The 25,091-nt window shown below is 41.6% G+C and overlaps 1 protein-coding gene across 2 annotated transcripts in view; it reads right to left on the bottom strand.

Annotated features, from left to right (window-relative positions):
• smurf1 (SMAD specific E3 ubiquitin protein ligase 1) overlaps window positions 1-22,460 on the bottom strand; it is a 129,732-nt gene extending 107,272 nt beyond the window's left edge. For both annotated transcript variants that reach the window (XM_078240138.1, XM_078240139.1), the window contains exon 1: window positions 22,216-22,460. In XM_078240138.1, coding sequence (XP_078096264.1) covers window positions 22,216-22,270 — 55 coding nt within the window. In that variant the 5' untranslated portion in view covers window positions 22,271-22,460. The remainder of the gene's footprint in view (window positions 1-22,215) is intronic.
• Window positions 22,461-25,091: the final 2,631 nt, after the last annotated feature.

The following is a 25,091-nucleotide window of genomic DNA, read 5'->3' as shown; positions in this document are numbered from 1 at the left end:
GTTGCTATCAAAAGCAACTAAGAAGGAAAATAAACCAAGGGTGTGAAACTATCAGTATCTAAAAAATATAAAAGCAAACATTTAACAGAGAAGCCGACTGAAGGGTGAGTAACTAGTTAAATGATTCCTTTCTTTAAATTGACTGGAGATGAACGTTGTATTTGACAAAACTGAAGGACTGTGATGTTAGGCATTATAAATGTGTATAAAATGTCTTATTGTTAGCTGTGGCTCAGTTAGTAGCACTCTCACTTCTGAATCAAAAGGTGTGGCTTCACATCTTGCTCCAAGACTTGAGCACAATACATAGGCTGAAATTCCAGTGCATTACTGAGGAAGTGCTACACTGTCAGAGGTGTCATCTGTTAAACTTCTTACAGGCAATTAGTGAAGGAGGAAGCAAGAAGTCAATCTTTACTAAGTTTTAGATTTATTCACAACATATGACATTACAAATGTATAATTCCTAACTCTACAACCCACCCTCTGTGTCAATGAGTAATTATCCAATGCGTGTCCCTCACCAGTATACATTTAAGCTTAACTTATACAATTAACACGGGGGGGGGGGGGATTCTCCGGCCCTTTACCCCGGCGGGATTCTCTGGTCCCGCTGGTGGTGCACCCCCTCCCGTGGGTTTCCTGGCAGTGTGGAATGACATCAAAGGGCGGCACGGTAGCACAGTGGTTAGCACTGCTGCTTTACAGCTCCAGGGACCTGGGTTCGATTCCCGGCTTGGGTCACTGCCTGTGTGGAGTTTGCACACTCTCCTCGTGTCTGCATGGGTTTCCTCCAGGTGCTCCGGTTTCCTCCCACAGTCCAAAGATGTGCGGGTTAGGTTGATTGGCCATGCTAAAAATTGCCCCTTAGTGTCCTGAGATGCGTAGGTTAGAGGGATTCGCGGGTAAATATGTAGGGATATGGGGGTAGGGCCTGGGTGGGCGTGTGGTCGGTGCAGACTCGATGGGCCAAATGGCCTCTTTCTGTACTGTAGGGTTTCTATGATTCTATGATTTCTATGGGAAATCCCATTGACAGCAATGGGACTACAGAATCCCACCACCAGCAAACAGTAGTGCGCCACCTCCCTCCCAAATACTGAGACAAATTTTACATCGTTCTTGCTTTATTATTTTAAACAATGTTCACAGTAAATCTCCCTTTAAACTTATTAAGAACATGGTTTTAATGCCTTTGATCCCTTCTACGTCAACTTTTAGAATGACGAGAATCTAATTGACTCCCATCGTAAAGTTTGTTCAGCATTCACGATTTCCCCTTTTGCAAGGTTTCACAGGAATGTATCCCCAGTGAATGGAGGGACTTTACAGTATATAAATGCAAGTCTTTTTTTCTTTTTCTCTTGTAGAGTAATTACCCTGTAAAATTCACAGCACCTTCGAAGAATTTCATGAAAAGTTTACCTTTGACCCATTTTCATTTTCTGTTCTGGTGTGAAGGAGAACAATACAATGGTGCTTCTTTTCATAGTTTTTCTCAGAATGTGAACAATACAGTGCCAAATCAAGATAGATTAATGGCAGCAGAGACAGCAATCATACAGCAAAGATCTTGCTCCATCTGTCACAGATTATGCACAACTTGGCATGATTTAGCCAAGTATCAAGTCAAAACTGACTCGCTCTTTTCAAAATACATAAACCCACAGACCAAACATAAGCATGACACTGTTAATGTGTTGTCATTATCAATTGTAACTGTGGTTCTTGAACACACAGAAAAAACAACTAAGCATGGCCTTTTGGGGTACCTTGCACAAGATCTGCTGTGAAAAGCTGCATGTTCCGATTTGTTCCTACGAAGTATCTGCTGTTTTAAACACATTGGGAAAGATAAGAAATAAGACACAAGGTGGAAATGTATGAAGTAGTGTGTACCACAAAGCTGCAACAAAATGGCAAAAAGGCCACAGAAAGGAATTTTTTCTGGGCAACAGGGAGAAATCCAGTGGATTTGCAACATGAGAACTTTCAAAAAACCGAAGGTACCGTTTGGGAAACTAGAGACAATAAATGGCCATGAAATTAGGAGAGAGCAAATTGGATTAAAAGCTGGTTAGAAGAAAAGAAATAAAGGAATTATGCAAGTTCCTTGGACTGAATACAATAGTAGTATCCAAGAGGGGGGATCTGTTCTGGGATCACTTCTATTTAACAGTGAATGGAAATATAAATTTAGCATATTGGGTGACTGTGGAATTTGCATGTTCTCTCCGTGTCTCTGTAGGTTTCTTCTGGTTTCCTCCCACAATCCAAAGATGTGCAGGTTAGGTGGATGGGCCAAGCTAAATTGCCCCTTAGTGTCACAAAAATGTGCAGGCAGGGAGATTAGCAGAGTATATATGTGGGGTTATGGGGATAGGGCCTGGGTAAGATGCTCTGTCGGAGAATCGGTGCAGATTCGATGGACTGAATGGCCTCTTTCTGCACTGTAGTGATGCTATGATTCTACAGTGGGATGCAAGTTTGCAGACAATAGCAAAATATTATATATGGTAATTAAGTAAGAGCTAGAGGTGGTTGCAAAGCAGATACTGATATCAATGGCAACAAATGTGAGGTGGTGTTCAAGAACCACAGTTACAATTGATAATGACAACACATGAAAAGTGTCATGCTTATGTTTGGTCTGTGGATTTATGTATTTTGAAAAGAGCGAGTCAGTTTTTTAAAAATAATACTTTAAATGGGGGGATGCTGGATGATATGGAAGAGCGGAGGATTTGATTTGATTGATTATTGTCACATGTATTAACATAGAGTGAAATGTATTGTTTCTTACGCGCTATACAGACAAAACATACCGTTCATAGAGAAGGAAACGAGAGACTGCAAAATGTAGTGTTACAGTCATAGCTAGGGTGTAGAGAAAGATCAACTTAATGCAAGGTAAGTCCATTCAAAAGTCTGACAGAAGCAGAGAAGAAGCTGTTCTTGAATCGGTTGGTACGTGACTTCAGACTTTGTATCTTTTCCCCGAAGGAAGAAGGTGGAAGAGAAAATGTCCGGGGTGCATGGGGTCCTTAATTATGCTGGCTGCTTTGCCGAGAAGTGTAGACAGTGTCAATGGATGGGAGGCTGGTTTGCGTGATGAATTGGGCAACATTCATGTCCTTTTGTAGTTCCTTGCGGCCTTGGGCACACCAGGAGCCATACCAAGCTGAGATACAACCAGAAAGAATGCTTTCTATGGTGCATCTGTAAAAGTTGGTGAGAGTCATAGCTGACATGCCAAATTTCTTTAGTCTTCTGAGAAAGTAGAGGATTGAGCATATTGGGTTCAGAAGCCATTAAAACCAGCATCTAAAATGTATAAGGCTATAAAAATGATCATTGAATACAATAACACTTATATGACAATATCTATAGAATATAAACACTGAGATATGATGGTAAATCTATAAAGAACTTCAGTGATACAAAGTTAGGAAATGTATGTAGATTTGAGCACACTATAGGATTGTTGAGGCAGAAGCATAATGCAATACAAATTCACATGAATGCTGACAGGTATGAAAAAACGCAAGTTCAAAGAATTTGGGCAGCTAATGTGACAACAGAGAAATTTGCAGGATGGTAGGAGGTACTCAAACCAGTAAGGAATGTGACAGGATACACTGTACATTGACTGTGATACACAGTGGTATTTTCTTGTTAAATAAAAAGGCAAACTGGCCTTTCACTGCTGGAACCTGGATTGAAATCCAATTCAGAGCAACATAATGGAAATCTGATCTGCCAATATAACAGTTCTATGTGAAGTCAGTTTGGCCTAGTCTAAATCCAGTTCCTATGATCCAATAGCAAAAATTATGCCTAATTTGTGAAAGAATGCAGGACATATTACCACAAGATGTAATTGTGGCAGGCATAGATGCATTTATGGGAAGCGAGATGAACAGAACAAGGGAGAAAGGAACAAAAATACAAGTTGACAGAGTTAAATTAAGGAAGGTAAGGAGGTACTAGTGCAAAGCCTAAACAGCAACATGGATCTGATAGAAAGTGTATTTCCATGATTGAGAGATTAAATGCAAGTCATTGAGGACAGAGAGCAGCAGACACCTTTTTTAAGCAGATGATAGCATGGCTGGGGGATGTACAACTGGAGTTCATGATTGAAGCATTGACCATGTCAACATTTATCATCAGATTTTTTAGATGGCTGGGAAAGGATATGGGAAGGAGGAGTCACATGGAATAATGACTACTACTCCAAAAGAGTACGACAAGAACAACAACATGGGTTGGTTGGGCCCCAACAACCTACTTTCCATAATGTAACCTGCATGTAGGAGGGTGAAAAACAGAATGAAGGGAGATGGCGAGAACCATAAATAATTATAGTAAATAATTTGCAAAAGGTATCTTTCATGGGGCCAGGTCTTCTCCCTTCTCTCTCATAAAAGCTCTGCAATCATGACAAACTTTCTAACAACTGAATGTTGTGGTTGGCTAGCAACAAATGAACTTTGGAAAATACTGTTGAGTTCAAAAATAGTCCACCATCAGTGAATCATCACTACTGATGGTACACATGCTATACATGTGTGCGCTTCAGCATTGAATTTATCAAAGCTGTTAATAGTTACAGTTGTAAGCAGTACCATGGCAAGGTTGACCAGAAAATATATACATGATTACAACAGCACAATAAAAGAGTGACGGAAGCAAATTTCCTAGTCAAACATGATGCAGTCTTTTGCTTTAGATCAACTTATTTTGGAGCAGTCTTGTACCATGGGCTGTACTGTCGGCCAAAACCAGGACATTGATAACACAAAATTTTACGCCTGCTCTCTTTATTTAACTCAAATTGTCTATGTGATATAACTTTTATTAAAGTAACCAAGTTAGATGAAACAAATGTTGATGACATCATCACACATCACATAAAGTTGACACACCATCACATCTAGTATTATTTATACAAAGATTTATACCAGAAGAAATGATGGACATACATTCATGTATTGGAACACTAAGCAATCACAACAGTTTTATGGTTGACTTTCAAACATCACTATTGCTCTACATTAAATGTACAACAAGCAGGATTTAAGGTGTAATTTAAGGATGCCATTGCCATAACTTCATCCACATATAATTAGAACTTGACTTTAATCAATTATAGGTGTATTGGAAAATTCAAGATGACAAAAAGGAAAGGTTGTAAATGACCTGCATCGAAAATGTTAATTTATCTTAGCTGTACTTCCAAAATTGTAATTGTATTTCTATAAGTTGCATCCGTTCAAGGCAAAATCCCATCTACAACACAGCTCTAAACTTGCAATGTAATTGCAGTCATTTTTTGTGTCAATTTAAAGCAACATTAACCATGCAGTATTTCTTAAAATGGTTAACAAAAATCAATTTGGAAAAACATGGCTGTTTCCTTTATATGAATATTTTAAAAGTAGAGGCAGGAATTTTCCAGCCATTCACATCAGCAAGATGTTCCGGTCCCGCCAACGGCGCACTCCCACTGCGTGCTTCCCCGGTGCAAAGGGGTGCATTCAACAGGAAACCCCATTGATGGAGGTGGAACATGGTGGGTTGACTGGAAAATCCCACCCTAAGATGCAATGCCACTACATGAATTGTTGTTTACTATAGCTACAGCTACTAGTTTATCTTCATTCTCTGAAAAGTGTATCTATACTCAATCTTCAAATAGCAAATGTCAGAAGCACCTGGGACCATTTAAAATCTTGAGAACCAGAAAAAGAAAATCAGTGGCAAAATAATTTTAATTGGCACCAAGGCGAATTTTCACTGCATACCTCAAAGATCAGGAGACTTCAAGAGTTGCACATGGATAAATTAAGTACATTGTTGGAAACTTCACTAATTTTCAAGAATGATTAACCATAGCACCCATATTCCTGCACAGCTGCATCATGATAGCTTTTACACGAGAGAAACTTAAATCAGAAGGGAGATAAACAGCATAATTTGCTGCCACATTTAGCTTTCTTTGTGCTATGAAGAAATGCCAAAGAACATTTCAAATACTTAGAGCCCAAAGTACCAACCCATCCTATCTGAACAACTGCCTAGGTTTCCAACATCAAGTTTCCTTATATCTCTGACACCCTACTGTGTTACACAAAGTGAAGACCACAGAATTTTTCACGTCAAACAGGGCTAGGAAGCAAAGAGACAACCAAATCAAGATTGGGAACGAAAGAGTGAGAGAGAAGAGAGTGAATTGGGAGGGGTGTTGGGAACAAGACGAAGGAAAAGATGGGGTAAAGAGGAAGGGTATAAAAACAAGAAAGGGGAGGAGAGAGTGATAATGGGAAAGGAATATGGATGTTTAGTCTCCACTGGATTGGAATGGGTAGCATTTATGATCATATGGGATATCGAGGTAGTAAACAGGATCAGTGGCACAGGTATCGAGTGTATGTCAGTGTCGAAAAACAGTGACTTTGGTCTCTCCAATGTGTCGATGAAGGAAGGTGGGGAATTGAGAAAGAGGTAATGAGGAGGTATAGCTGCCTGTTATCAGCATGGAAGCTGACACTATGTTTGCAAATGTTGACGTCAATGTAGATGAACTGGAAGGGCCAAGGATGAATCCTTAGGGGACTCCAGAAATGACAGTGTCAGAGCCAGATGAGAAGTTTATTGTTGAAAATAATCTGGCTTTGATTGGATTGATAAGAATGGAAGCATGAGGGTACGGTCATGGGCCATGGAGAATTTTTAAGGAGACAGGCTTATCTTTGTTCTCCAAGATGATCCTGAAGTAGCGGACTCTCTGGCAGATTAAATGAGGCTTGAAAGCACATCCTGTGATGCACCAGATAAGCTCAAATCTCTATCTCAGATCTGACAGAACAGAAACACAGGATGTACCATGGTACCAGTCCACTTAGAAAAGAATCACGGTTTAGTTAGGCAAAAGAGTAGCAAAAGTAAAGACAAGATAGTGGTTAAGTAAACCAACAGCTCCAGAAGTATAATGGCAAATGGAGGACCAAATTCCATGCAGATAGGAGCTTGACTATAAAGTTGGAAGTGACTTGGGAATTTTTTTTCAGCTTAGACACAGAAGTCAAAGCGGGAAGAATGGGGTCATGGTCAATATAAGCAAGTGGTATGGATGGCCTCATCAAAAATTAACATGAGAGTAGACAGGCTATGGGAGATGGCCAAGAAGAGGGTGAAGTTACATGTAGAGGCAGAGATTTTGGGAGGAAAGGAGGACAGTGAATTCAGAAGAGAGGAAATAAGAGAAATAAGGTACTTGAACGAAAAGATGCCAGAGAAGGGGGAGACACAAGACCACCAATGAAGCAGTTTAGGAAATTTAGGTGGTAGAATCCAGCAAGAAAAGACAGCATCATTTGTTTGATATCTAGAATTAAAATGAAAGGATCAACAATGAGTATTATTGGGGCAATCAACCACTGGAATCTCCTGCCCTTAGCGATGTTCATGTTTCCCAGCAGGCATTACAAGATAGTGGGCAAGAATGGAAAACCTGGCTTTTCTGTAGATTTCAATTTTAGCCTCTAACTTCAGATGAAGCCTACTTGGCATGGGCCAGTAATCCAGCCTGGTACTATTGTGCTTGGTATAGTTCAGTGCTTATGTAGAGTGGTCCATTAAGTTTGAAGAATGACTAAATAGTCAAGGCATCAGAAACTAGGCAGCATGCCACCTCAGTAGTTGTTACCTTGTAGAAATAAAAATGCACTCTAAGTCACCAGTAAAATTGTCAGCACCCGTAAGAAATGACGACGTCACATTTTAAGAAAAGAAAGTTTGATGAGCCACTTGGCTAAATTTATTCAAACAGAGCCCTAGCTTGGGTGTTAATGGATGGCCCAGATTTATGCAGTAGCAAAAGCCATCCGCACTATTAGTTCCTCAATGGATGTAATCCCCATGCACCACTTGTGTAACTGCTACTGTAGTAACAGATTCCACCGAAATGACTCAAACTAATTTGGGTCAGACAATCTAAAACATTCCAATCGAAAACTATATTTTCAAATCATTGATTACAACAATAACAGGGATACCACACTGCATTATGTGTTGCCCATTAGGTTTGTGCCTAACAGCAACACAAAGCAAACGAAAGGAAAATTCAACCTCAAAATTAAAGCTCCGATCAAAATCAGGTTACCACTTTCTGCTAACAATTCAGTATTACAACTATAAAATACTTAATATTTTGCTATCTGAGGAAGATTTACATATTTTCCAACATGAAGGAAATTGTCAGCAAGCAGGAACCAAAAGTAAACTGTATTCATGTTGAAGCAGCCCTTCAAGAAAGTTAGCATTTTTCCATTCTGCCATCTCCAAAAACACAACTTCATTACCCTAGTTTTTACAGTTGGAGTAATTTTAAAAGGTTGGACACTAAGAATAAAGCATTTTAAGTTTTTCAAGCACTAGGGAAATTATAGCAGCAAACTAACAAATTCTGATAAATTCGGGATGAGGACTCGAATAAGTCCCCATTAGTTTAGAAACTAAGAATACATCAACTGGGTGCACAATTGTAGCTGTAGAGGTGCAAACATTTGATGTTCTTCATTTTCACTGAATTTTAGGAACACAGAAGCAGGATTAGGCTATTTCGCATACGCAGTCTGCTGCAGCATTCAATTCAATTCAGGCTTTAATTATCCTATAGACTGTGACAGTAATCATTTAAAGCGCAGAAAGAGTTTCTGAAATGTGTTTGAGAGAATTTTCTTGATCAGTATGTTTCAGATCTTACTTGCAAAGAGCATTGCTGGTTTTGGGGCATTTCAGCGGGTGAGAACAGTTCTGTCCCAGGTATAGATTAGTAAAATTATAACAGAACAGTGGGATGCCTTTATAAAAGAGATAATTCAGATACAGCTGAGGTACATTCTCATGAGGAAAAAAGATAGGACAAACAAATTCAGAACTCCCTGGATATTGGGCAAATAGTCTGACAGTTCGTAAGGCTTGAGAGAAGTGAAGTCAAGGTATTGTATCATCTGTGTACATACAGAAACTGATGCTGTATTTGTAAAATATGTAGATGACAAAAAGAGGGGTCTAAGGATAGATTCTTCAAAGATCCCATAGGGAACAGTGCAGGGGCAGGAAGAGAAACCATTGTAGGGGATTCTCAGGCAACACTGCAAAGGCAAGTGTGGAAACAGATGAGGGCAGTCTCACTCAGCTAGACAACAGTGATGAAACAATGGAGCACTGTGTGGTCAACTATGTCAAAGGCTGCAGATATGACAAGAAGTACCATCAGTCACATAGAAAGTAATTGGTGACTTTGATTAAGGCCTTTCCAAGGTCGTGATGAGGTAAAAGCTTCACTGGTGAGATTCTAACATGGAGTTCCAGGAAATACGGGTACAGAGGAAGGAGACACAAACCAGTTCAGTGGACGAATAGGAGATGAGGGTTGTAGTTTTCAGAAACAGAGTTCGGGTGGGTTTTTTAATCACTAAGTTGATTATTATCTGCTGAGCCAGCTCTGGTTACCTTCAAATAAGTTTGGTTTTAGTGAGCAAGGGAAGGAAGGGAAACCCAATCATAGTGACAAAGAAGTCCATGAGCTCCTCATGCATTATTGCAGACAAGGATAGTGGGGGCATGGAAGAGCAGTTTACAGAGATGGTTGGTGATGGTGAAAAAATGTCAAGTGTTTTATCTTTGCATTTTAAGATGTTCTTGAAATAGTGGGCAGTTCTAGCAGAGGACAGCAGGGCTCAATAATGTTTGTTATGGTTTAGCTTTCATAAACAATGGCAAGACGGGTAAACTATATTGGAGGTGCTGTGCAATTTAACTACCTTTTAGGAAACAGCAATTGGGGAAAAGAACAAGTGGCCAAACAGATTTCTCTTCCCTAGCCCATTATGTTGAGACTAACTGTTATCAGCTGCTCAGTCAATAATCAGTAAACATAATGGCGCAGACCTTATACAGTAATCCATATGGGTTAGTGCTGTACTGCAGTGGGCACTGAGGGGGCTGATGTAGCTCATTAATACAGTATCGCTCAGAATCACCTTGTGATCCTTCACAGTCAAACTCTCAATGAGATCATTATTCATAAGTCAATTTAAAAAACTAACAGAAACATGATTTCCAACCATTTGATTAAAGATGAGACTCTCATTCAAATTTTTTTTCTCTGAACTAACTGCAAGTCTACTCAAATTAGAAGATATTAAAGGGCAGGAAACAAAAATACTAAATACTGAAGGTATATGACAAGAGTAAACTAAGTGAGAAAGTGAAGAAGAGATTAAAAAAGGGAAGAAATAGTGAGAAAAAAGGCAACAGCTTTCTCAAAGGAGTACTTGCAAGGAGATTGATGTACATGTTGGAGGTACAATTTGCAAAAAGACATGCTGAAAAAGTATGTTAAAGGGCTGAAAACCATGACAGCTCCAATACTAAAGTACTCCAGTTTGATGTTATTGAATGAGCCAAGGTAATGCTGTCCATCTGAACCAATACTGAGAACCATTGTCTAGCACCCCATTAATGGCAAGTACAGGAACACAACTCAGTTCTATGTCTTATAGTCTTACACAAAGACCAATCTAAACACTGGTGAGACTCTATGGATGAACTGCACATTAGGAAAGAGGCATAAATTAAATACATAGACAGCAGACAGTGAATGATATGAGGGAAATGCAAAGAGATTAGGACAGAAGACAAAAAGCAATTCGGAAGACAAAGAGGAACTCTGGAATTAAATTACCATAAACAGTATAATATTTTACAGGCACATCAATACAAAAAGACTGGGATAGGAATAGCACCATTAAAGGACAGGATTATACCACAGGTAAAGATAGAGAAATGACAGAACTATTAACTGATTATTTCATATGGGTCTTTACCAGGGTGGTAGACATGACATTGAATGGTGAGATAAGCAATGAGATGAATGCATTCAAACTAAAATGGCGATGTCTCTTTACAACAATCTGAGGTCCCTATCTGCTTCAAGACGATGACCATCATCCCGGTACCTAAGAAAAACCAAGCAGCTTGCCTGAATGACTATCAGCCGGTGACTCTGACATCCATCATTATGAAGTGCTTCGAAAGGTTAGTCATGGCACAAATCAATTCCAGCCTCCCAGACTACCTGGATCCACTACAGTTTGCCTACCGCCGCAACAGGTCCACAGCAGACGCCATCTCCCTGGCCCTGCACTCAACCCTGGAACACCTAGATAACAAGGACACTTATGTCAGACTTCTATTTATTGACTACAGCTCAGCCTTCAACACTATTATTCCCACGAAACTCACCTCCAAACTCCGTGACCTTGGCCTCGGCACCCCCCTCTGCGACTGGATCCTGATCTTCCTAACTCACAGACCACAATCAGTAAGGATAGGCAACAACACCTCCTCCACAATCATCCTCAACACCGGTGCCCCACAAGGCTGTGTTCTCAGCCCCCTACGATACTCTTCATACACCTGTGACTGTGTGACCAAATTCCCCTCCATTTCGATTTTAGGGTTTACTGACGACACCACCGTAGTGGGTCGGATCTCAAACAATGATGAGACAGAGTACAGGAATGAGATAGAGAATCTGGTGAACTGGTGTGACAACAATAATCTCTCCCACAATGTCAGCAAAATGAAGGAGATTGTCATCGACTTCAGGATGCATAAAGTAGAACATCAATGGGGATGAAATAGAAAGGGTCGAGAGCTTCAAGTTTTTAGGTTCCAGATCACCAACAACCTGCCCTGGTCTCCCCATGCCGACACTATAGTTAAGAAAGCCCACCAGCGCCTCTACTTTCTCAGAAGACAGCAGAAATTTGGCATATCAGCTAGGACTCTCACCAACTTTTACAGATGCACCATAGAAAGCATTCTTTCTGGTTGTATCACAGTTTGATATGGCTCCTGCTCTGCCCAAGACCACAAGGAACTACAAAAGGTCATGAATGCAGCCCAATCCATCACGCAAACCAGCCTTCCATCCATTGACTCTGTCTACACTTCCCGCTGCCTCGGCAAATTAAGGACACCGCGCACCCCGGACATTCTCTCTTCTGCCTTCTTCCTTCGGGGAAAAAGATACAAAAGTCTGAGGTCACGTACCAACCGACTCAAGAACAGCTGCTTTCCTGCTGCTATCAGACTTTTGAATGGACTTACCTTGCATTAAGTTGATCTTTCTCTTTACCCTAGCTATGACTGTAACGCTACATTCTGCACACTCCAGTTTCCTTCTCTGTGAACGGTCTGTTTTGTCTGTATAGCGCGCAAGAAACAATACTTTTCACTGTATGTTAATACATGTGACAATAATAAATCAAATCAAAATCAAAATTAGTGGACAAACTAATAAAACTCATAAATGTTAAAGCCCCTGGGTTGGATGGATTGAATCCACACCTTTTAAAATGATCTCGGGAAGGGACAGCTGATGTAACACTGCTCATATTTAATAATTCTTCACAGAAAGGTACAATGCCAGACAACTGGCAGATTGCTAATGTAATTCCTATATTTAAGATAAGGACGGAAAGTATCCAAGGAATTACAGACCACTTTGCTTAATATTGGTTGGCAGGAAAATAACTGAACCCTTATTAAAGGAAAGAATTTAAAAGAAACTAGGTAAATAAAATAATGACTCAGCAGCACAGATTTCAAAAGGGAAAATCCTGTGACCAATTTTATTGAGTTTCTTTGAGGTAGTAGCATAGAGAGTAGACAATGCTAAAGCAGTCAATGTAACTTATCCAAATTTTCAAAAGGCCTTTGATAAAAGGGCGTCTTGGTGGCACAATGGTTAGCGCTGCTGCCTCACATCACCAGGGACCTGGGTTCAATTCCAGCCTTGGCTGACTGTGTGGAGTTTGCACATTCTTCCCGTGTCTGCTTAGGTTTCCTCCGGGTGCTCCGGTTTCCTCCCACAGTCCAAAGATGTGCAGGTTAAATTGATTGGCCATGATAAATTGCCCCTTGGTGTCAGGGGGATTAGCAGTGTAAAATCCCTGGGATTATGGGGATAGGGCCTGAGTGTAATTGTTTTCGGTGCAGGTTTGATGGATCAAATGGCCTCCTTCTGCACTGTAGGGATTCTATAAAGTGCTTCATAATAGACTAAAGAATAAGGTGAGAGGATATGGAGTCAAGGGATAGGTAGCAAAATGAATTGCGAGCCGACTTCAAGACAGAAAGCAGGGAGTGGGAATCAAGCGTCATTATTTAAGTAGCAGGTGGGAAGTGGTGCTACACAAGAATCATTGCAGAGATCACTGCTGTTCACAATTTACATCAACACTTCAGACGTGGTACAGAGGAACAAAGGGATCTTGGAGTACAAATACACCAATCACTAAAAGTTGCACTACAGGTTTAGCAAGGCCAGAAAAACAAGAAAACTAAGCTTTATTTCTAGAGTTACAGAAATGAAAAGTGGGGAAATTATGCAAAACCTGTATCAACATTGACTAGACCAAATACTGAGCACTGTATGCAGTTCTGTCTATCATATTATAAAAAGGATAGAGAGGCATTGGAGAGGTTGCAGAGAAGTTTTACATGGATAATAGCAGTAATGCGTGGGTACATATTATCAGGAACTGATTCATAGACTAAGTCTCTTCAAAAAAGGAAGGCCAGGGGTAAGTTATTAATGGTCTTTAAAACTTTGACAGGTTTTGATAGAGTGGATGGAAAAGAATGCATCCTCTTGGGGTAAAAGCATAACGAGAGACCATCAATGCAAGATAGTCACCAGGAACTCCAATTGGGGATTCAGAAGAACCTTCTTTATCCAAAGAGTGGTGAGAATGCGAAACTAGTTACAACAGGGAATGATTAAAGTGAATAGCATAGATACATAGACTGGAATTTTACCAGCTCGCCCGCCATGGGAATTGGAGTAGGTGAGGGGCAAAGCATGGGAAGGTCCGTTGACCTCTGGCGAAATTTTATGGTTTCGGGATGAGCGAGGTCATAAAATCCAGCCCATAGAATCCCTACAGTGCAGAAAGAGGCCATTCGGCCCATCAAGTCTGCACTTGCTCTCTGAAAGAGCATCTTACCCAGGCCCAAACCCCCCCTCCCACTTCTCCATCTCCGTAACGCTGCACATTTACCATGGCTAATCCATCAAACCTACACATCTTTGGACACTAGGGGCAATTTAGCATGGCCAATCCACTTAACCCGCACATCTTTGGACTGTGGGAGGAAACCGAAACACCCAGAGAAGATCCACCAGACATGGGGAGAATGTGCCAACTCCACACAGAAAATCACCCAAGGCCGGAACCAAACCCAGGTCCCTGGCACTGTGAGGTTGCAGTGCTAACCACTGCACCACATGTTGTCCTTTTTAATGGGAAGTTAAACAACTGTGAGGAAGAAGGGAACAGATAAATAGATTTAAATGAGGAATGATGAGAGGAGGCTTGAGTGGAACAGTATGGACTGATTGGACCGAACGGTCCATTTCTGTGCCGTATATGCTATGTAAGGTTGAGTCTGAAAACAAACAGTTTTGGTGGTGCAAGATGTGAGCAGATCCTGAGACAAGATATTATAGAAGGAAGATGGAAGGATGTAGTAAGTCGATCTTTGTAGGTCTAACAGAAGTTAACCACAAGGCTGAGAAGAGAAAAGTTCAATCTGCAGACAAAACTAGATAAAATATGCAGGATTCATTGCAGACAGTAGAACTGCATTTGCAAAGCACCTTTAAAAGATTCCAAAGCACTTTACTAAAGTCCTATGAAAGGAAATTTGATGGGAGGCAGCCCAATTTAAGATGTTTGACACCATCCAGAATAAAGAAGTTAATTTGATTAGTACCCCTGAACTTGAACTCAATATCCATGATCTGACTGTAACCACAATCTAAAGCAGTGGTTCCCAAACTTTTTTCACTGGGCCGCACTTTCGGAATAAAAATTTGCTCGCGCCACACCGAATTTCTTATTGATAAGAAATACATTCAAAAACAAAAAAAAACAACTCCTAGCAGTGCTTGATTCATAACATAGAACACAACTACTTTATAATATGATCATGGGGCATCCAGAAAGTATAAAACAATGCTTGTTTAAACCATGTTTAAATGTTTCTTTGATTGTCCTTGAATCTTCCCGCCACACTTGCCATCCTCTCTCGCTGCACCAGTGTGGCGCGCCGCACCCTTTGGGAACAACTGATCTAAAGAGTCAAGAACTGGCCAATGTTAGTTGGACAGCACCTCCCTGCCCTACAAACTCTTATCAGGATGGACAAGAACAGTAAAACATGTTAACACCATCATTTCCAAGTCAGATGCTTGAATATATTGCCAATCCTCCATTGTCACTGTGAAAATCTTGGATTTCCTCCCTAATAATGTTGCAGTTGCATTATCACCACAGGGGTCAAGTTGACTCAAGGAGAAGATCTATCCGATTCTTAGGGCAATGTGGGATGGGTTATGTTCCAAGAACAAATAAAAACAACTAAGTAGAGCAAGAAATAAGATATGATGGTTATTAAGTTCAACAGAAACAGCTTTTCTTTTGAAAAGCATAGAAATTGGGAAAAAAGGCAAATTACCAAAATAAAACAAAGAAACAGAAAGCAAGATTTTGTGGCAGACAGTTTGAAAATTAACTGATGTCGGGTGTGATGTTCACTTTGATCTTCTATATGTAATTCTTTGAGGAATGGACACTATATGGCGGGCAATTTGCTTTGGAATACTATGTTATCTTTTCCAAATTAAACTAAATTATATTGTTAGCTGACAGAAGACATTAAAAAGATACGTAACAAGAATTGAGCAGTTTGACCAATTAGGAAATGCTGATGTATGCAATTTCAAAGTCAAGGTTGAGGAAGAAATCCTGACTTGTAAGATTAATTATTTATCTCCTGTCATAGCAATCAGATTTTTGTCCAAAGCAGTAAATACAGGTTAGATGTAATAACAAGTCAAAATAATTACAAAAGCTTCAGAGTCAATGCAGCCCCACATAAGGCATTTAGCTCTGACATTTAGGTAAAAGGTTAGCAATCTTACCTAAAAATATATTAGAAAAGAGCTGACAAACACTAATTATGATGTTATTTCAGGCTTGTTGAAAACAAGAAGATTTATTTGACAGATATTGAGAAACACAAATTTTAGAGACGCATCTCCTACAATCCAGTGCATATGTCATCGGAGTCACTGGTCATCATAATTATTGATCGTGTTATCACAGGAAAACAAATAAATGATTGATTGGTGAATATTTTGTTCATTTATCTTCAAAACTTGTCTAATTTGCAGTGGGAGGGGGAGGTCATGGTCCACGTAGGTACCAACGACATATACAGAACTAGGAAAGAGGTTCGTCTGAGGGAGTATGAGTAGCTAGGGGCAAAATTAAAAAGCAGAAGCTCAAAGATAATAATCGCTGGATTATTACCAAATTCACAGGAAAATTGGCATAGGATAAATCAGATTGTAGAGTCCAATTCATGGCTCAAAGAATGGTGTGCGAAAAATGGAAATTGTACCGTTAGAATGGTCTTCAACTGAACTGTGCGCCACGAGCGCTCTAGCGAGTCATATAACTCGGGTAGTTCAGGTTCAAATTAAGTAGTGAGGCAAGAGATCAACTTTGGGAATGAGGGGTAAATTAAATAGAGGAGACAAAGTAAAAGAGCAAGATAGGAATAACGGAAATGACGATCAGAGCACGGCAAAGATGGCACGGGTGTACCTAAGAGTGCACCAGCAGATAAGGCTAGTGGTTTAAAAAAAAAGTAAAATGACAGAACTAAGGGCTCAGTAACCGAATGCATGTAGCATTTGTAACAGAAACAGATGAATTCACAGCACAAATTGAAATAAATATGTGTGATCTGATAGCCATTAAAGAGACTTGGCTACAGGATGACAAAGATTAGGACCTGAATATTCATGGATTCATGGCATTTAGGAAGGACAGCAAGGTAGGAAAAAGTGGAGGTAGCTCCGTTAATTAACGAAGACATTGGTACAATAAAGACAGATGACTTTAGCTCAGGAGATCAAGATGTATAATCAGCTTGGATAGAGATGAAACATAGTAACAGTAAGAAATCATTGGTGTGGTTTATAAGCCCCCTAATAGTAACCACACTCCAGGATAGAGCATATAGGAAGAAATAATAAGGGCTTGTGAGTAAGGTACAGGATGATATTGCTATAATGATTTAAATCTACATACAGAGTGGACAAATCAGAATGGCAAAAGTAGCCTGGATGATGAGTTCATAGTGATTCTGGGACAGTTTCTTCAAGCAGCATATCTTAGCACCAATCAGAGAGAAGGTGATACAAGATATGGTAATACGCAATGATGTGGAAGGAGATGACACCCCCACTTCTTGCCTTCAAACAACCACGCAACCTCAAACAGACCATTGTCCGCAGCAAACTACCCAGCCTTCAGGAGAACAGTGACCACGACACCACACAACCCTGCCACAGCAACCTCTGCAAGACGTGCCGGATCATCGACACGGATGCCATCATCTCACGTGAGAACACCATCTACCAGGTACACGGTACCTACTCTTGCAACTCGGCCAACGTTGTCTACCTGATACGCTGCAAGAAAGGATGTCCCGAGGCATGGTACATTGGGGAAACCATGCAGACGCTATGACAACGGATGAATGAACACCGCTCGACAATCACCAGGCAAGACTATTCTCTTCCTGTGGGGGAGCACTTCAGCAGTCACGGACATTCAGCCTTGGATCTTCAGGTAAGCGTTCTCCAAGGCAGCCTTTACGACACACGACAGCGCAGAGTCGCTGAGCAGAAACTGATAGCCAAGTTCCGCACACATGAGGACGGCCTAAACCGGGGTGTTGGATTTATGTCACATTATCAGTAACCCCCACAGCTTGTTGGATTTATGTCACATTATCAGTAACCCCCACAGCTTACCTCCTGGACTTGCAGAATTCCACAAGCTGTTCTGTCTGGAGACAATACACATCTCTTTAACCTGTGTTGAATGCTCCCTCCACCCACATTGTCTGTACATTTAAGACCTGGCTGGCTGTAGAGATTTGCATTCTAATCAGTATTCTGTAATTTGATTTCTGTGTCTGTGTACTCTTTGAGAACGGATATCCACTCCATCTGACGAAGGAGCTCTGCTCCGAAAGCTTATGGTATTTGCTACCAAATAAACCTGTTGGACTTTAACCTGGTGTTGTGAGACTTCTTACTGTGCAATACGCAATGAGACAGGATTAATCAATGGCCTCCTAATGAAAGCGTCCCTAGGTAGCAGTGATCATAACATGATTGAATTTCACATTCACTTTTAGGAGGAGAGTGGATCAAAGACTAGCGTTTTAAACTTAAATAAGGGCAATTAAGAGGGTACGAAGACAGAGCTGGTGAGAGTGAACTGGGAAATTAGGTTAGGGGATAAGTCAGTAGAGATGCAGTGGCAGGCATTTAAAGAGATGTTTCAGGATGCTCAGCAACATTTCATTCCAGTGAGAAAAAAAGACTGTCAGGGAAGGATGCATTATCCATGGCTAGCTAAGGGGATCAAGGACAGCATCAAATTGAAAGAAGTGTGTAATTCTGCAAAGCAGGTCAGAAGATTGGCCAGGATATAAAGAACAGCAAAGAATGACAAGAAGATTAATAAAGAGGAGAAATTAGAGTATGAAAGAAAGGTGGGTAGAACCAAAACACAGTAAGAGTTTCTGCAGATATTTAAAGGAAACAAAAGTGTTGGTCCTCTGGAGTGAGAATGGGGAATTGATAATGGAAAAGAAGGAAATAGCGGATGTATTGAACAAATATTTTGCCCCTGTCTTCACTGCAGAGGATGCAAATAACATCCCAAAAATAATTATCAGGAGGTGAAAGGTTACTGAGAAAATTATTCGAATTAAAAATTAATAAACGTCCAGGTCCTGATGGCCTTCATCCTATCTTAAAAGAAGTGACTGTTGAGATAGTAGGTGCACTGCTTTTAATTTTCCAAAATTCCCTAGCTTCTGGAAAGGTCCCATCAGATTGGAAAATGGTGAATGTGACTGTTCTATTAAAGAAAGGGAGGAGACAGAAAGCAGGAAACTACAGACCAGTTTGCTTAACATCTGTTGTAGGGAAATTGCTGGAATCTATTATTAAGGAGGTTATAGTGGGGCACTTAAAAACTCTAAAAGCAATCAAGCAAAGTCAACATGGTTTTGTGCAAGGGAAATCATGTTTGACTAATTTATTGGAGCTCTTTGAGAAAATAAGAAGCAACGTGGATAAAGGGGAACCCGTGGATGTGCTGTCCTTAGATTTTCAGAAGACATTTGATAAAGTGCCACACCAAGGTTACTACATAAAATAAAAGCTCATGGTGTCGGGCGTAACATATTAGCACGAGTAGGGGATGGGTTAGCGAACAGAATGCAGAGTCAGAATAAATAGGTAGTTTCCTGGTTGGTAAGATGTGACGAGGGGAGTGCCACAGTGATCAGTGCTGAGGCCTCAACTGTATAAAATTTATATCAGTGACTTAGATGAAGGGACCGAAGGTATGGTTGCTAAATCTGATCATGTCACAAAGAGTGGTAGGAAAGTAAATTGTTAAGAGGACACAAGATAGGTTAAGTGAGTGGGCAAGAATTTGGCAGATAGAGTATAATATGAGAAAATTGGAACTTGTCCACATGGCAGCAAGAATAGAAAAGCAGCATATTATTTAAATGGAGAGACTGAGGTACAAAAGAATCTGGACGTCCTGGTACATGAATCAGGAAAAGTTACTATGCAGGTATAGCAAATAATTAGGAAGGCAAATGGAATGCTGTCATTTATTGCAAGGGGAATGGGATTAGGGGTGCTTTGTTACAGTTGAACAGGGCATTAGTGAGACCACTTCGAGAGTACTGTGTCCAGTTTTGGTCTCCTTATTTAAGAAAGGATATCAATGTGTCAGAAGCAGTTCAGAGAAGATTCATTTGACTGATAACTGGAATGGGGGGGGACGGTGCTATCTCTGTTGACGTTGGGAAGATTGAGAGGTGATCTTATTGAAACATAAGAACCTGAAAAGACTTGACAGGATGAATGCTGAACAGATGTTTTCCCTTGTGGAGAGATAGAACTAGGGGACATGAGTTAAAATAAGGGGTCTCCCAATTAAGACAAAGATTAAAAGAATTTTTCTCAAAGGGTCTTGAATTTTTGGAACTCCCTCTTCCCCAGAGAGTAGTGGAGATAGGTAGAGGCAGATAGATTCTTGACTAACAAGGGAGTCAAAGGTTATCAGGGCGGGCAAAAAGAGTTGAGGCCCCAATGAAATCTGCCATGATCTTGTTGAATGCTGGAGCATGCATGAGGGGCCCAATGGCCTCCTCCTCCCAATTCATATGTTTGTATGATTGGTAAAAAAAATGTTGTGTAAAAAGAATGCCATGGACTTTAAAACTCTGCTGGTTAGACATTTTACTTATATGCATTCTTGTCATGAGGAAAAAAAGTGTATAAAATTAACCAATCCAACACCAAATTGAACACTAATGACCATGTTTGCTTTACCAATAGTGCTTGCCTGGTTTGCAGTGATAATCGATAAACACACAACCTAAACAAAGGATTGTAACAAAAGTAGAAATTGCTGGAAAATCTAAGCAAGCAGGGTCTGAAAGAATCTGTGGAGTGGGAACAGAGCCAAGGTAAATGTTGTTTCAGATTCTCCTTATACATGTATGACTGTCTAGCCAAATTCCCCTCCAACTCGATTTTCAAGTTTGCTGATGGCACCACCGTAGTGGATCGGATCTCAAGCAATGACGAGACAGAGTACAGGAATGAGATAGAGAGTCTGGTGAACTGGTGCGACGACAACAATAATCTCTCCCTCAATGTCAACAAAATGAAGGAGATTGTCATCGACTTCAGAAAGCGTAGTGGAGAACATGCCCCTGTCTACATCAATGGGGACGAAGTAGAAATGGTCGTGTGCTTCAAGTTTTTAGGTCTCCAGATCACCAACCTGTCCTGGTCCCCCCATGCCACCAATGCCTCCACTTTCTCAGAAGATTAAGGAAATTTGGCATGACCACCAAGACTCTCACTAACTTCTACAGATGTACCATAGAAAGCATTTGTTCTGGTTGTATCACAGCTTGATGTGGCTCCTGCTCTGCCCAAGACCGTAAGAAACTACAAAGGATCATGAATGAAGCCCAGTTCACCACGCAAACCAGCCTCTCATCCATTGACTCTGTCTAAACTTGCTGCTGCCTTGGAAAAGCTACCAGCATAATTAAGGACTCCATGCACCCCGGACATACTTTCTTCCTTCGGGAAAAAGATACAAAAGTCCGAGGTCACGTACTAACCAACTCAAGAACAGCTTCTTCCCTGCTGCCATCAGACTTTTGAATGGACCTACGTGACACTAAGTTGATCTTTCTCTCCACCCTAGCAATGCCTGTAACACTACATTCTGCACTCTCTCATTTCCTTCTCTATGAACAGTATGTTTTGTCTGAATGGCATGCAAGAAACAACATTTTTCACTGTATACTAATACATGACAATAATAAATCAAATTTTAAAAAATCGATTCCAGCATCCGCAATTTTTGCCTTGAGAGAGGATTGTACTTGAAATCTCATTCTGCATCCTCTCCTTCCCTTCCCTATGTGTGGTATGCTTTGTCTGTATAGCACGCAAGAAACAATACTTTTCACTGTATGCTAATACATGTGACAATAATAAATCAAATCAAAAGACAGGCTGAAAGTGCCAGGTTTACAACTCGAGGGGGTCCAAAGTTGATGTATTGTTAAGTGTACCAAAATCTCGTTTCACACACACTGGAGGTTTAAAGCCACTGTAACCAGGCCACCCGTGTGCCCAGTGCAAATGAATGAGGCCCCCCTCTCAGTCAGATGGACATTTCCCATCAATGGCTGAGTGGGGCAGGAAACGGCCCGCGCGCATGCGCCGCTAGCTGGCTCGGGATCCCCTTGTCTGGACTGAGGGAGAAGCTGCCGCCGCCGCCGAGCCGGTACCGAGCCGCCCGCCCTGGCAAACAACCCGGCCGCTGCTTCCAGAAACTTCTCCACCTCCACCCCCTGCTGTCTCCCCACCAGCGCCGACAGGTCAGCCACCAAAATCACCTCAAACATTTACCCCCTCAACTGAACTTCTTTTACCTGTCAGCCGGATTTTAATGCTTGACCCGTTCCGTCGAGCTCCGGGATTCGACATTACTTAGAAAAAAATCCCCCTTGTTCTTCCCCCAGCGGGTCGGTCCGTTCCTGTTCACCAATAGTAAAATATATATGTAGAGAGAGTTGGATTTCTTTCCTTTGCTCTTTGGGAAGTAAGTGATTTATAAAACGGGGTTTGAAAACACTCCCCGGGGCCCCCGACAACATCCAGCGCTCGCACGAGACACAACTGACGGCGGCTGCAGCGCGCGCACCCGCCCAGTGCCGCGGCGGCGCGCCAACGTCACGGCGCAGTACGTGCGCGTTTACGCGGAGGAACGGGCGCGCGTTTGCGTCACGGCGCAGTGCGTACGCGTTCGCGCCGAGGGACGGATGCGCGTTTGCGTCACGGCGCGGTGCCTGTGCATCCAGGCATAGCGACTGCCTGATGACGGCACGGCGCAGTGCCGTGACCCGGATGGGGCTGCATCATCATGGCCTTTTACCTGAAGGCTGGAAGACCAACACCTTTACCAATTACTCTTGGCAGTGCCCACTTTTAGAAACACCCCCGGTTAGCATGCACGTACCCTTTGCCAGGGCATCACAGTATACTCCGCTATATCGGAGAGACCAAGCCTAAACTGGGTGAGTGCTTTGCTGAGCATCTTCAGTCTATGCACAATCAGGACCCCGACCTTCCAATTGCTTGCCATTTTAACACACAATCCTGCTCCCACGCCCACCTGTCTGTCTTTGGCCTGCTGCAATGTTCCAGTGAAGCTCAAGGGCGGGGTTGACGCCTTCCGCGCCCACTGGGCACCGCAGGGGTTAGGGTGCATTATCGACCCTAATAATCACATTTTAATTTGATGTTTTTAAGTTTCCTTTGATTTCTGTTCGGGCTGTTCCCCCTCCTTCTGGGGAGCTGCCCCTTTTACTTTGTCCTGATTTAATCTGAGTTTGTTTATTTGGTTTGACCTAAAAAGAGGGCAAACTGTCGAGACAGCATCTCATCTTCTGGCTAGGCACGTTACAGCCTTCTGGTCTTAACATTGAATTCAATTTCAGACGATTAGCTCAACCCCATCTTGACCCCTTTGTTTTCATTTCATTTTTTAACTATTCGCTACCTTTTACTTTGTCGTGATTTTTCTTTCCCCCCCCCCATTCTAGCACCCGTTTCCTTACCTTTTCTCCCACTTTGCTTCCCCTTTCTCTCAATTTTACCTCTCGCCCACCCAACCTCCCCCCACATCTTCATGTGTCATAGCTTACCCTCTGATTTCAGCCTCTGTCATTTGGCTATTCACACCTTTTATTCTCTCCATGAACTGCCATTAGCAGCCTTTCCCCTTGTTTTTGTGGCTGTGACTCATTTTTCATTCCCTCACCCTGCAGAATAAATATCTCCCACTTTCTATGTCTTTTAGCTTTGACAAAGGGTCAACTGGACTCAAAACGTCAGCTCTTATAGATGCTGCCAGACAGGCTGTGATTTCCCAGCATTCTCTCTTTTGGTTTCAGATTCCAGCATCCGCAGTAATTTGCTTTCAGCAATGGCTAGTACTGCTGCCTCACAGCGTCAGGGACCCAGGTTCAATCTGAAGGTTGAGTGACTGTGCAGAGTCTGCATATGCTCCCCATGTCTGCATGGGTTTCCTCCAGGGGCTCCCGTTTCCTCCCACAGTCCAAAAGACATACTGGTTAGGTGCATTAGCCATACTAAATTTTCTCTTGGCGTACCTGAACAGATGCCAGAATGTGACAACCAGGGGATTTTCACAGTAATTTCATTATGGTGGTAATGTAAGCCTACTTATGACACTAATAAATAAACTTTAAAACTTTCCTAATGAATCATTGAGAGTTGCCTGAAGTTGTGAAAGGTGCTATATAAATGCAAATCAATCTTTCATTCATTGGACATGGGTGTCACTGGCTGACCAGCATTTATTTCTCATTCCTAGTTGCCCTTCAGCTGAGTGCTTGTTGGGCTATTACAAGGGCAGTTAAGAGTCAACCACATTGCTGTGTGTCAGGAGTCACATTTGATTTGATTTATGATTGTACACTATACAGACAAAGCATACCATTCATAGAGTAAATAGGGGAGAAGGAAACATCTTCAAACATTTGACAGTCCTGACCATTTTGGGGTGATGTTCTTTTTAAACTTGACTGGTAAGTATTGACCATTCTCACTCAGAAGTGACATGGAAAGTGATTCACATGCCCCGTGCCTAAATATAAATTAACTGGGACAACTTATCTACAATGAAATTGGCAAGGTGGATAGATTTTCAATTGAAAAAATTCCAGAGGCTGAACACAAGGCACATTTATCAGTATGATACCACAAACAATTTATTGTATGTCACACATATCAAGATCAACAGAATATTTAAATAGGCTATGCAATTAAATTCGGTGATTAGTCCTGTCCCTGCCTTATGACTCAGCACAGATCAGAGAAGGCAGTGGTGAGTGTACAAAGGAGACTTACTAGAAATGCACCAGGGACAGAATGGCACGGCGACACAGTGGTTAGCATTGCTGCCTCGTAGCACCAGGGACCGGTGTTCAATTCCAGCCTCGGTTCACTGTGTGGAGTTTGCACATTCTCTTCGTGTCTGCATGGGTTGCTTCCGGGTGCTCTGGTTTCCTCCCATGATCCAAAAGGTGTGTGTGTTAGGTGGATTGGCCATACTAAATTGCCCCTTTGTGTCAGAGAGACCAGCAGGGTAAATAGATGGGGTTATGGGGATAGGGCCTGGGTGGAATTATGGTCAGTGCAGACTCGATGGGCTGAATGGCCTCCTTCTGCACTGTAGGGATTCTATGATTCCATGATATGAGGCTGCAGTGGAGAAAAAGAG

This window comes from Mustelus asterias, chromosome 23 (assembly GCF_964213995.1).
Source record: "Mustelus asterias chromosome 23, sMusAst1.hap1.1, whole genome shotgun sequence".
Classification (NCBI taxonomy): Eukaryota; Metazoa; Chordata; class Chondrichthyes; order Carcharhiniformes; family Triakidae; genus Mustelus; species Mustelus asterias.
Note: the sequence above shows the minus strand (reverse complement) of the source record. Positions and strands in the feature narration are given on the sequence as shown.